Genomic DNA, 13,697 nt, shown 5'->3' with positions numbered 1-13,697 from the left:
CCCATCAACTTTGACAAGATTCACAACAACACTGACTGAAATGTGGCTGAAATTTATGACAGAGCCTCTGCCAGATTTTATTGGTTAGTCCAGTTTTGTGTAATTTCACACACCTCAGCCTCCTTGATTCCCTTCCACTGACACCATTTCTGTTGAGGCTTTGGTGAACAGTAGCTGGATCAACTGGAGGGCAGATACATCTCTCAGGTCCTTCGTCAGGTCTTTTTTTGCTATTTCTTAAGGACATGACTTTGAGATACTGTTGATCTGCTGTAGATAGTTTTTCAGGCCTGCCACTTCTTTTTTTTGTCCTCCACTAGTCCAGTTTCCTGTGTCAAGATGTCAATTTTTGGCTAATAGCTCTTTGGGAATAACCTTGTTGTAGTGCAATAGGTGAATCCTAAAGCGCAAAAATAAAATCTTGCTATTTTATGCCTGTCAAACTGTGTTATCTGTGTCATCATTTCCCGTAGATTAAAAAATGGGGGCAATTATGTGCTTTTTCTGCAGGCTACTGAAAAACAAAAGGGTAAGAGTTTTAAATTTGACCTTTGTTTTTTTGAAAGTGGTGATTTGCTAAATGCACTGTTACATGTCTTTTTAGGCTTGAATGATTCATAGATCTGTGTTAAGTGGCTTAAATAAACCAAAAAACAAATAAAAACATTCCTCTGAAAAAGCCTGGAAAAGATACAAGCACTGGACGGAAAATTAGTGAAAAAGCAGTCAGTGTTAAAGAAATCATCCAAAGCTTCAGAAAGCCTGGAGAACTTTTGCTCAAGACCACCTTGAAACATTACGAGAAAGTCTAGATCCTTGGATGCTTGCATCAGTGTTATGCACATCTTAAGTTAGTATAAAGATACCATACTTTGAAATAAGCCTCAGAACAGTCTTTTCCTGCTACAGTCAAACTTATTTTCACAGTATTTTGACTATCACTCAAATTAATGTTGTGATTAGTTTTGCATGTATGCCTAAGGAGCTTGGAAAGAAAAGCGTCTGGACTTCTTTAGGTTGCTTGAAGACATTTCACCTCTCATCCGAGAAGCTTCTTCAGTTCTAGGGTCAAATGGTGGAGAGTCCCAGATTTAAGCTTTGTGGGAGTAACCCACCAAGAGGGACAATGAACCCCCTAATGATCCTCTACCTAATCACGTGAGCCAAGGTGTGGAAATAGGTGTAGGTCACAATCAGCCAAGGTTTCGGGTGAACTCATTGTGAAACCTAGCCCCACCCTGTGAATTCCTGAGGTCAGGTGACCCAGGATGTGAGAGGGCGTTAAGGCGTCTGAGAAGGGATCTCAAAACTGGATTGGCAGACAGTTGGTGTCGTAAACCACCGACTCTGTTCAAAGATGGTCGCTCACATCAGACACCAACTAGGGAGGATAAGAAGGACAAACGCAACAACATTGCCATCCCCTATGTAAGTTTCACAATGAGCTCACCCGAAGCCTTGGCTGATTGTGACCTACACCCATTTCCACACCTTGGCTCATGTGATTAGGTAGAGGATCATTAGGTGGTCCATTGTCCCTCTTGGTGGGTTACTCACACAGAGCTTAAATCTGAGACTCTCCACCATTTGACTCTAGAACTGAAGAAGCTTCTTGAATGAGAGGTGAAACGTCTTCAAGCAACTTAAAGAAGTCCAGACGCTTTTCTTTCCAAGCTCCTTAGACTACGATGACCTGGATGACTGAGAACCTTCACAGACATTTGCATGTATGCCTCTTCAACTATGAGCTCTATGTGCCCATTCTGATTTCTCATGTTCTTTGTTATGTTCATGTTTTGTCTTGTGTATGACATGATTCAGTGGTTTTGTACTGAATGTCTATTTCTTTTAGCACATTGTGACTCACAACAGTTATTAACACATTAAAGTCTACCTCCCCCCTGCCTTTTTTGGCATCTTGTGATGTCATTGCATAGTGACTCAAAAAGCAAGTTTTGCTGAAGGCAACAAAAGTCTGTGTGCTGTTTTTTTTTTTAGAAAGAAATGCAAGAATAAGAACTTAATATTAATAGTAAAAAGAGAATTAAAAAGTACCTGGTTAGATTTTCTTTTACAAGGTTTTCTGTCAGGATGACCATAGTGTCTTGTAAGTACTTCATGAGAGGGGAAACAGCCTGGGAGAATGTCACACATTACATAAATACCACAAAACACCGCTAATATAAGGATAAAAAAGGCTAGGCGGCTATTGCTACATACATCATCATTGTTGATGGAGTCAGGAGACAGGCTGATGTGCTGGATGTACCTCCGCAGCTCAGGCAGCATCTGCACAGGAATATTTAGTCACAGATGTTCATGAAGGTGCATACTTCAAAGTATATAGATGTCCGGATACGCTCAAAAAGTTCTACAAACTGGTTTGTGAGAAACAGGAAAATTATACTCCTCGTGTTCACCTTGTCAGTGAGCAGTGTGATGAGGCGTTTAGCTTCTCTCTGCAGATCCAGGTCCATGTTGAACAGCTGTCCATTCAGAGCCTTGTAAACCTGCTCTTTCCCCTCCACCCCGCATGATTCCTCCATGGCGCGCTCCACACCCTGCCAGTCCAGGTCCCGGGGCAGGTGACCCAGGAAAACACGCACATGCTCTGTGTTGTTCAGGGCGATGCAGAGCTAGCAGAAAGCGAGGAGGAGCAAAGGCGGAGAAACAGAGGGTAGAGATGGAGAAAAAAAGAAGGAAAAGAAGCAGGGCTACAGAGAAGTGGAGGGATTGAGTTTGAGTGTAAATGATTGATGACGACAAGAAGCAACTGCTTTGTTTTTGTGTGTATAACATATCTGCTCTCCCACTGAGCCCTTTGTGTTGACAGAGAGCTTGCTGACATCGTTGACGTAATTCTGTGCCCACCCCCGGTTCTGTCTTGCTACAGGCGTTACCTGCACTGTGAAACTCTTGTGGTCTCGGCCCAGCTGGTTCCTCTCAATCTTGTGCGTTATCATCTCTGAGTAGCACACGGCCTCACTGCAGAAATTCTGCAGTAGATAAAATCAGTCTTGTCATTACGGCACAGCTCCCTCAGTTTCCTTTATGATTTTGACTGATAAACTGTATGTGTCATGTTTCTATGTGCACAGAATATGAGTATGTGAGTGTGGCAACACTATAAGTGGCACTCACGTCTGTCAAACGTGTGACAAAGATGAAGGCCCCCGCAGAGTCTGGCCAGGCCAGCTGGACCCAGATCTCGCGTACCTGGCTGAAGCAAGCTGTCACTTCAACTGCTGAGGAACTGTGCTTGGCTTGCTGCAAAGGTCCAAGCTACTCACAAAAAATAAAATCAATCTTAAAAAAGACAAAGCATGGATTTCCTAATATTTACATTTTTTTTTTTTTACATGCATGAAAATCTGTAACATTTTAGCATATTTTGCAAGCAGGGAATGAATAACTGTTTTAAACTTAACACGGTAAAACATTTTAATGTAGTTCCAAGGAGGTACATGACCTGCGATTAAAAAATAGGCAGTTCATTCATAAAAAACAGACCTGATTTAAAATTTCCCCTTTAAGGTCATATAGTTGTAAAGCTCACTTCCAATGCTGCTCCTTCTAATTGGATCACTTCTATTACAGCTCATCTCAACTGATCGAGGGACTGGCTGATCAGCTAATGAATGCTAGCTTATAGCGCCAGACAAATAATTTATCAGCAGATTACTGCTTCTCCTTAAAGTGAATACTGTACATGTTTAATAATGGTGAATAAATCATTATTGTACAAAATATTTTAATTCTTAGGAAAAAATATAGAAAAACAAGAGAGCTGGGGGTCTCATAATTTTTTTACACCTTTGGTAACAATGGAACACCTTTGAGCAATAAGGATACAATATATATATATATATAATTAATTACAGGTTAATTGTACATTGATGCTGTGATAATGTGTTAATTGATAACACATTAAAGGTGCCTTTTACAGCTATTCACAGCTACAATCCTAATGAGTTTTAGCTTGTTCTAAAGCTTTAGACCTACTCTATGTGGCACACAGCTATATTTTACACACCTGCATGTTCAGTACTTCTGTAAGTTGACTTGTTTTCTGAGAAAGAGTCTATTATGTTCCTTCTATTATTCATGCCATTTCTCACCTTATCTGTTTCCACTGCCTTGCGAATCCTGTCACAGGACCTGTCGTGAACAATCTGCAGCCACTTGTGAATTGAGGACTTGAACCAGTTATGGAAACCTGTCAAGGCCAACATTTTAGCATCCCTGTAAAAGAGAAATACATTCATTAGGACATGACTTCCAGTCAGAGCCTTTTACATTGTTACATCAATAGACGTTGGAGTCAAAAGGATAACCAACTTGAGAGGAAGAAACTCTCGAAAGCCTTTGAGGATTTTCAAGGACACGAAGAGCTCGAAGATGGTCTCTCCCATTGTCTGAGACAGTCTGGAGCTCTCCTGCTCGAGAGTCCCACACACCCGCTCCATCGCCACGTTCACATCATCAGCTACCTGTCAGGTCAAAGGAAGTCAGCGTGTTTCATCCGTGTAAAAGTTAGCAGCAACAACAACATATGACTCAGAAAGACTTGTCATGTCATGTTTACAGTGACCTGTCGCATCATTTTCAGTGACATACCTGCTTTTCCAACAGTCTGTATGATATGCTGAAGAAATCTACTTTCACTGCACTGTGGAGAAAACAAACAAACAAACAAACAAAGAAAAATATAAAAATCCCATCAACAACCAAGCACACAAATCAGTGTGTCACCACTGAATAATATAGCATGACACTTATCGGTTGTTTTTTTTTCTCCCTCGGATTTCTTGCAGAAAACTGCTGTTCACCTGTAGAAAAGTTTATTGTAGATGTTCTGGGCCCTCTGGACATCTGCACATGCAGCATCAATCACCTGAACCAGCTTCTTCAGCTGTTCCTCCAGAGTCTGCATTGTCAGAATATAATGAACATCACCCTGGATGAAAAAACTCAAGGTACACTGTGTAAAAGATGTTAGGATATCTATGATTTAGGACCAAAACAAGCTTACTCCTTCCTCTGGTTTATATCGAGTGATTAAGCTCTCGTACCACTCAGCAGTTCCTTTCTGTTCAAAAGATTAAAAGGAGAATAACTGGGCTGAAGTAAAGGGCTCTTATTGACTAGTAAGTATTTCTTACATTCATCATTTCTCATCAAAAACACTCTATGAATCAATAAAAGCTCAAGTGTTAAACACATTTACTTCCTCATTTAAAACTAATATCCATATTTCCATATTTTATTGGTACTTTGCTCCATTAAGACCAACAATGACATCCACAGATATGCAGTACATCACTACACTCTGTACACTAAATGACTAGGTTATTAGGTACATCTGTTCAACTGCTAACCAGCTATGACAGCAACTCAAAATATTCACGTATGGTTGTCAGTTTATTTCAGAATTTCAGAAACTGCTGATCTGCCTGGACTTTCCCACACAACCATCTGTAGGTTTTACAGAGAATGGTCTGAAAAAGATAAAATGGCACTGGGTGCCACTCCTGTCAACTAAGAAAAATATCTACACAAGGTCAACAGACAATAGAAGATTGGAAAAACATTGCCAGGTCTGATGAATTTCACTTTCTTTCCGATGCTAGTGTCAGGATTTCTCATTAAATACATGAATGCACTGATCCATCCAGCCTTGTATTAATAGTTTGAGTTGCTGCTCTTGGTTTAACAACGTGGGGAATATTTTATTTGGGACACTTTGGGCCCTTAGTACCAAATGAGCATCATTTCAGTGTCACAGCGTACCTGACCATGTCCTCCATGGCAAGGTCACAAAATTCAAATCATCTCAAACAGTTTTTTAAACATGAAAACGAGTTTGTGTTCAAACTGTATCCACACCCAGCAGATCCTTCATGACAATATAGACCAAAATCTGTGAGGAACATTTCCAGCACCTTCTTGAATCTACACTATGAAGATTTAAGGTCAAGGTCAAGGTCAAATTTATTTATATAGCACATTTCCAGATAGATGATGCTGCACAAAGTGCTTAACAATATAAAAATGTCATAAAAAAGAAACAACGTAAAACAATAATAACAATATAAAACAATGATAGGACAATAAAAGAATTAAAACAATAACTAAGATTATTAAATAAGACCAAAATGCTTGGGTCATAGTGTGTTAAAAGCCAGGGCATAAAAATATGTCTTTAGTAGTGATTTAAATTGATCAAGTGTTTGTGCAGATCTAATATTTTGGGGAAGACTATTCCAAAGTCTGGGACCTGCCACAGAGAAGGCTCTATCGCTACGAGATTTGAGATTAGTCCGTGGGATGGATAGCATTAATTTTGAGCTAGACCTAATGGATTTTCCTGGAGCATAAACAGAAAGGAGCTCAGACAGGTAAGAAGGGGCTCCAGCGTTAAGTGACTTAAAAACAAAAAGTAAAAGTTTAAATTGGATCCTGTAGGAGACAGGAAGCCAGTGTAGAGAAGCTTGACTAGCTGTCTTAACTGAAAAAAGCAGGATTAGACTACTGCACTCACCTGCTTATTCAATTTAAAAGAACCATCAAGGTAGACACTGAGGTTTTTTACATGCAAGGTTTTTTTAGGGCAGTTCTAGCACCTGGTACCTAATAAAGTTTCATAAGTACATGCATGAAGGACAACAATTAATTTATGTACTACATTAAAAAAATCCTGCTGGTCAAAAACTTCATGAGTCACCCACACAGGTTTTCTTGTTACCTTAATAGCAGTAGTGATGTCGAGATGCAGGTCATTTCGAAGAGGACACACAGTCTTAAAGGCACGCATGTTTTGCATGTACCCAATCCCCCTGACAGTCACAGACAGAAAAAGCCAGCGACAATGTATGAGTGCGATTATATCATAAAGCAGTTATACAGTAACATAATGTTCTTTACACCTCAGAAAATATAAAAGCTATATCTATTGCACTTTAATTGTATGCAAGATTCTGCATATCTGTGGAGAAAATGAGAAAGATAACTTTAACTGTTAGTGAGTCACTTTATGTGTGTGTGTGTTTCAGAGTGTAGAAAAGAGTTCCCTTGAGGTGCTGATAACTGGGCAGAGCAAGACTTCTTACTGTAAAAGCTTCTATAAAAAGCCAGTCGCCTCTAAATTAGTCCAAACCAGGCACATGAACTTCAATAATTAGCTGCTTTTACTGCAATTTATAAGATACAGACTCCTCATCTCTGTGCTCTTACTTTCTTCCTTTGGTCACTGCTACGTACAAGCAAAAGCCAAAAGATGGCGATTCTTCTCTTGCTGATCCAGATTTTGCTTGTCGATGGCTTCTCATTTCTAGTTATCCAAGACTTCTAGTTAAAATTTCCCTCTTGGTACATTAGTCAGGTGTTAGTCTCTTTTTTTTTTTTACAACAAATTGGGCTTTGAGGAAAAGGTGTTATAGCTCTTTTGACATGAGTAATGAACAATGACATTTAAAACATTGTTTAGTGAGTAAGGAACCCAACACTGCTTCCTCCACAGAGTGTGACTCTCTGTAGTCTCTCTGTGTTTGTTGGGGTGAATGGCTGAACATGTTGGTATGAGAGCACGGGCGAGTGCGTGATGTGATGGTGGTGTGCCTTTACCTCAGCATGAGCTCGTAGCGTGTAATGGCAGCAGCGCTGGTGCAGGGGAAAACCTGACGCATGTTCTTCATCAGGCACAGGCAGTGCTCTGTGTACAGCCTGAAGCTGTCTGACAGCTGCCTCTCCTGGACACAGGAAGGGCCCTCAGTTATAGCTTCTAGTACACTGGCTGTGAGACATTTTTGGCTGAACCAAAAACCTTGATGAATGTCAGTGAGGAGCTGAGCTAATGAGGTGACTGTTTCTAGATGATGAAAGGTTTTTGTTTTTTTCCCTGTTGGGGGAGCAATGGTGTAGAACCTACTAGGTCTCCCCGCACAGCGGGAGGGTCCCACTCTGCATCGATAGTCCTCAGGAGGCGCAGCAGCAGGGAGTAGCACACCCTCTGGGTCCGATGGTGGCTGCTGTAGCACTGCCAGCGACTGCATTAAAAATAAAACACGCACCTTCCTCCTGATGCTAAAGCGTTCATATAACATTTGATCAATTTTATTCCTCCATTAATACTCACATAATAGCCTGTTGCAGAGGTGAGAGATCAGTTTGCACAGCATGGTGAGTTAGCACAGTCCATGCTGGAGGAGAAACCTGCCCGTTCCAGTTGTACGGCTCTCGCTGGAAATACATGTGGAAGATTACAGTCATTTCAACCACACTTCAATGTAAGAAGAAACTCTTTGTACAGTTTGTGCACTTTTGAGGCTTTGTTTCTAAATACAATCATTTTAGCCATGTGATAAACTGGCAGCCTATGCAGGGTGTACCCTGCCTTTCACTCTCTGACAGCAGGATTATTTCCATCTGTATAAGTTTACATTTAATGATAAAAAATATGACTAAATAGTTAAACAGAAAACAATAGAAGCTGTTATAAAAGTGTGTGCGTAGAAAAAAAACCATCTAAAGGAAACTCACCTTAACATGAGCATGCTCATACTCCACAATCTGACTCAGCAGTTTCTTGTGAATGGAGACATTTGTCTCCTTCTTAGACAAAGCTGTGTCTCTCTGAAGGTCAAATGAACATTTGAAGTCTTATCGTACACAGAGGAAGACACATTTTTATATAATGAATAACTGTTGTACTTTTAATACCTGGCTGGTGAAGAGCTTCAGAATCAGGTGACATTCTCCCTGAACTTTAGATGCACTCGAGCGTGGCTCAAGCTTGAACCAGGTGTCGTAGCCCATAACGGGAATTTCCTGAAGAAGGAAAGCAGCTTGACTTGACATACTGACAAAACTTTTACAGTATGTCCTTTAATGTATATGAGTTTGTGTGAGATTTTGAAGATGCAAGGGGCAGGGGTAGAATTAATGGGCTAAACCATCTGAAGCCACAGATTGAGCATAAGAGAAGGGAAGAAGCATGGAGCGGGTGAAGTATTAGAGGTGATTCGTGACAGAAGGATAGCAGCAAGAGAAGGAGATGATTTACAAGATGGTGGGAGACGTGCTATGATGTTTGCTTTGGATGTGGTGGCACTGGAAAAAAACAAATAAACAATAACCAACCAATCAACAAAAAAAAGCCCAAAAGAGGCCAAGCGGAAGCTAGCAGAGTTAAAGACGGTAAGACTGTTAGTGACCAGAAGTGACAGGACAAAATTAGAAATGAGTATATCAGAGTGACATCTCAGGTTCAGCAGTTTGAAGACAAAGGTAGAGAGGCAAGGCTGACATGGTTTGGACATGTGCAGAGGAGGATGACATGTACAAAGGATGTTGAATATGGAGCTGCCGGGCAGGAGGATAAAGAAGATTTGTGACAGAGAAGATTCAGGGATTCAGTGAAGGAAGACATGCAGAGGGTTAGTGTGATGGAAGAAGATGCTAAGGATTGGGGTGAGACGGAGGCAGATGGTTCGCTGTGGTGACCCCTAAAGGGAGCAGCTGAAAGAAGAAAAGCTTGTGTGTGGTTTCTCTGCGGAGACAGTTGCACTTTGTTCACTCACATTCAAAGGAATATTGATGCATCCGAGGAAGTCATCTACATTCTCCTCAGAGCCCGATGATGCAGATCCATTCGCACGCACCGACTTTGCTATTTGCTTAAAATACCTGAGCGGAAAATGCGAGGAACAAAGTAAATGGTGAGTTTTCAGTTTTTCTGCATTTAGCTAATGCCTTCATTATGTGTGACTCACAATTAGAGATACTGCATTTATTTACTGATGCCAGCTGACCACTTGTTACTTTCTTGTTGGATTAAAATTGCAGATTTTTCACCACGGGATGAGGATCCTTTAATCCCTTGGCTATGGTTGGCATTCTCAGGTTTTCATTAGACATGTCTGCTATTTATTAGTCTCTCTGTGACCTGGCAGATCTCCTCATGTTTTCTGTGTGCACAGATTTATTGGCACCAGGGTTTTCTGTATGTCAGTCTTTCAAAGGGCAAATACCAAATGATCCCGTAAAATTAACAAGTAGGCTGCTATCAGCTTTTTGAACATGCGGAGACAAACCAGGTCTCTATACTCATCAGCTGGAACTTCTGGAATAATTCACATGGAAATTACATATTTAATGACTCATATTTTTACTGTTGCAATGTCAACTGGACTCACAAATTAACAAGTTTAATTGTTTCCAAAATTAGGAAAGTTTTAAGGATTTCTGACAAAATTACGCTGGAAATCCAGAATTACTGTAGTTAGCATGCAGTACTTTTTTCTACCTGCCCATTCCTCGAAGTCCACTGACTTCATTGAGCTTTTTGCAGGCCTCAGCAACAGATACGTCGTCATCGTGATCCCTGAAGGAAAGAAGACAAATAAAAGCTTGTTACACTCTCACTTACTGCAAAACATGAGAGGCTGTAAGACGCTGTAATAAACTGAGAAGAGAAGGTCATCTATAATCAAGGCCCATTGTTGTTTAAGAAAAGCAACTTTTACCATGACAAGAGGCAGGAAATGTTTCGGTAACAGCTGAATAATGGGGACATTTTGTAATTTAGAACATCACATTTTAACAGGCTATTTGATTTGCATAGTAATGATATTCACACTGAATGATGCGGATAAAATTGTTACATTTTTGCATAATTAGAAAGGATGATTGCTTCGCTTCACTTTGGACGTTTTCTCTTTTGCTTGTAAAACTTTGATCTGCTAAAATTGACAAAGTGAGCAGAACCAGGCACTAAACTGGGAAGATTGTAAAGCTTTTGACAAAGTAATAAAAAAGATAGAGCTCTGTGACTTTTCTAGAGCTGCAGTGATGAGCTATTTTAGAGGATTTTGTTGCTCAAATACAAAATATCAACTTTTTTTGACTGTTAATTTTCCAAAAAACCCAAAATGTGATGATTTATGTTTCTCAGCTGAAAGAGTATGCTGCCTTACATTTAATTTTAATTGAATTGATATACCTTTATTAGTCCCACAAGGGGAAATTTCATAAGGCTGCCGACCTATTGCACTCAATGGCAGCGCCATCTTACACTCCGACCATATATACATTACACAAAACATCACATGGGGAAGACAGGTCAGAGAGGTATAACAATGGAAAATGCCCCACATGAGGAAAGATAAGGAGAAAAAAATAACTCCAGACTGAGCTCCAACAGGGAGATCAGTTTGAGAACAGAAAAAAACACCTCTGCACATAGCACATGAAAAAACTCTTAATACACCAAAGAAACACATGACAAGCAACAGGGGTGGGTAAAGGGTGCAGCATCGGAAGGGAATAAGCGTCGAAGGCGTTTGGAAAGGGAGGGGGGATGAGTGTGTGCATATCAGTGTATATGTTTGTGTGTGCGTGTCCAGAGTTCAGCTGAGACAGTGTCCTTCGCCCTGCTAGGCTAAGTAAACAGTCTTCCAGCCAACCCAGGTGGCCTTGCATGGAATGGGAAGGAACAGACTAAACACAGTCGTTATCAGGGTGTTTTTGTTCGGCTCCAGCCCTGCGAACGCAGCTGGCGCCAAAGGGGTATCCGCATGAGGTGATGGTGCTTTTTACGTTAGTGCGAACAGCTCATATGAATTTCAAAGCAGTTCTACAGTCCAACACTGGTCTCTCAATCTCCCGTTGGAGAGCCGCGAGCTTCGCCATACTTGCGTTCTGTGATGTTGTCATTTCTTGTGCTCAAGGAGCAGATTTCTGAGAACTCACGGCAGTGTGCCTCCCCGAGATGTCATCCAATTTGCGCCCAGAGATGTTATTCCGAGCTAGCCCTTCTGAGATGTATCCAGTCTGCAGTCAGAGATCTTATTCTGAGTATTCACAGCAGCCGTAGCCTCTCCAAGATCTTATCCGTGCTGCACTCAATGAGCCCATTTTGAGAAACTCACGCCTCTTCCCATCGTTCCAATCCCAGCGGGCAGCCTTGTGGGGTTTGAACAGCTGGTTCCGCTTTCTTAATTCTTTGATAAGTCAGGGCCAAGCCAGCTCCGATCCGCCAGAACCCTGTTACCATGGTTCCGAATAGGTAGATATCTTCAGCACTCAGGCTCACCCAAGCCCAAACTTCTCGTTGAGAAAGGGGTGTCAATTGCATTTAGGGACCAGTTGATCCAATCCATAATTCCTCTTTTAGGTTTTAGAGAACAGAGAGAGTGTTCCAGGGAAAAGTAATACAAAAAAACACGAGACTAGACAAGGACATAAGAGGCTAAGCAGGGAAGCTGAGGGAGAGGAGGAGGAGGAGAGGAGAAAAGTGCGACCGCCTTAGTCAAGAGCAAGAGCAGAAGAATTAACTCAATTGTATATCAATAGATTTTGACAGCTAACTGATCAAATCAAACACATTAGTTGAGAATAATTCAATTTGTCATGTTTTTCAAAAGTTTGCATAGATCTAATTATTAACTGATAAAGTAATCAGTTATTGTATACTTAATATATTTATTTACCACCTCTTGTTTCTCTGCTTCCATATATGTTTTCTTTTAAATTTCTGCAATGCAATGTAGTAATCTGGCATTAAAGCAAAATCAAATATACTGTAGGTTATGTTTGTAGCTGTAAGAGCTTGGCATTACTATGCACAGTCTCCTCAGATCACACACTGCATTAATAGGAAATAAAGTTGAATTGAATTATCTTACCATATGTCCAGATGTAAGAGGTCATTGTGGACATCGTCTATTTCACTAGAACACAACAACAGCAAAGCAACAATAAAAAACTAAAGACCCGGAAACATCATCGTTTAAGCGCTCAATTTCATCAGCAACACTGACAATAATCGGCTCAATTCTTCAGTGGCTCTTTTCACAGAAATGACATTGTGGCGCACTGGTCACATAACTAGCAGCTTTGGGCGTTAGTGTGAAACTAATGAAACCGTGATTCCTGCATATCACACATACCAGCGTGTGCAGCTCTCTGATAAAGGTTAGAATTTGTCTTATACTCACAACACGAAGTGCTCGTCCCACACTGGGTTCAGAGTCTCAGGTTTGACCTCAGTCACCTGAATACACCTGGCTGGTAACACTTCCTTGGTGCTGGAGCGTTTCTCCAGCTTGTCCTTCCTCTTCCTGAAGCTGAACTTTCTCTCCTTCTTCTCCTCCGTTTCCCGAGGGCTCTGGCCCACGAGGATGCCCAGCATGCAGTACGGGTCACTGTAGCCTGCAGGGTGACAACCAGAAGACAGTGTTGGATAGTTACTGTTATTGCTGTTTCATTAGCATAGTTCATTGGTCATAGAGTAAACATGATATCAGATTACTTGGATTATAACATCAGCACTCATCCTTACACTTTAGGCTTATTGGCTTCTTTTTGTACAAAGTGTCAGAGTAGAGAAGTAAAGTGATTAATCACAGTGAGTGGATGAAGCATTTCAATTAAATATTAGAAAAAGAACATGTAATGAATGAAATATCTCACCATTTGCATCCTTGGCCATTAGATTCTTTGCTTTCATAACAGAAACTCTCAAGGAAAAATTAGCTCTCTGTGGAAAAAGAATTTCATGCCTGTTTAGTTTAAAACATCTGAGTATATTTCAAGGATGATGGGCATGAATTTTAAAAAACAATAACTTCCTATTTCCTGATAAACTTCAAGTAAAAAGTCAGTAAAACTCAGGCAACCTCTATTTCAAAACACTTCAA

At 40.7% G+C, this 13,697-nt stretch overlaps 1 protein-coding gene across 1 annotated transcript in view; it reads right to left on the bottom strand.

The window, feature by feature from the left end:
* The window catches only part of baiap3 (BAI1 associated protein 3), a 52,003-nt gene that overhangs the window by 8,495 nt on the left and 29,811 nt on the right, over window positions 1–13,697 (bottom strand). The window contains exons 7-27 of the mRNA XM_082529969.1: window positions 13,471–13,537; window positions 12,996–13,209; window positions 12,684–12,728; window positions 10,304–10,381; window positions 9,579–9,684; window positions 8,719–8,826; window positions 8,539–8,631; window positions 8,135–8,238; window positions 7,928–8,045; window positions 7,624–7,748; window positions 6,746–6,836; window positions 5,033–5,089; window positions 4,830–4,927; window positions 4,618–4,669; window positions 4,339–4,490; window positions 4,119–4,242; window positions 3,142–3,282; window positions 2,901–2,996; window positions 2,421–2,636; window positions 2,221–2,289; window positions 2,056–2,135 (exon numbers count right to left, since the gene is read on the bottom strand). Coding sequence (XP_082386095.1) covers window positions 2,056–2,135; window positions 2,221–2,289; window positions 2,421–2,636; window positions 2,901–2,996; window positions 3,142–3,282; window positions 4,119–4,242; window positions 4,339–4,490; window positions 4,618–4,669; window positions 4,830–4,927; window positions 5,033–5,089; window positions 6,746–6,836; window positions 7,624–7,748; window positions 7,928–8,045; window positions 8,135–8,238; window positions 8,539–8,631; window positions 8,719–8,826; window positions 9,579–9,684; window positions 10,304–10,381; window positions 12,684–12,728; window positions 12,996–13,209; window positions 13,471–13,537 — 2,234 coding nt within the window. The remainder of the gene's footprint in view (window positions 1–2,055; window positions 2,136–2,220; window positions 2,290–2,420; window positions 2,637–2,900; window positions 2,997–3,141; window positions 3,283–4,118; window positions 4,243–4,338; window positions 4,491–4,617; window positions 4,670–4,829; window positions 4,928–5,032; window positions 5,090–6,745; window positions 6,837–7,623; window positions 7,749–7,927; window positions 8,046–8,134; window positions 8,239–8,538; window positions 8,632–8,718; window positions 8,827–9,578; window positions 9,685–10,303; window positions 10,382–12,683; window positions 12,729–12,995; window positions 13,210–13,470; window positions 13,538–13,697) is intronic.

Source organism: Aulonocara stuartgranti (genome assembly GCF_965226115.1).
Source record: "Aulonocara stuartgranti genome assembly, chromosome: 4".
Lineage (NCBI taxonomy): Eukaryota > Metazoa > Chordata > Actinopteri > Cichliformes > Cichlidae > Aulonocara > Aulonocara stuartgranti.
Note: the sequence above shows the minus strand (reverse complement) of the source record. Positions and strands in the feature narration are given on the sequence as shown.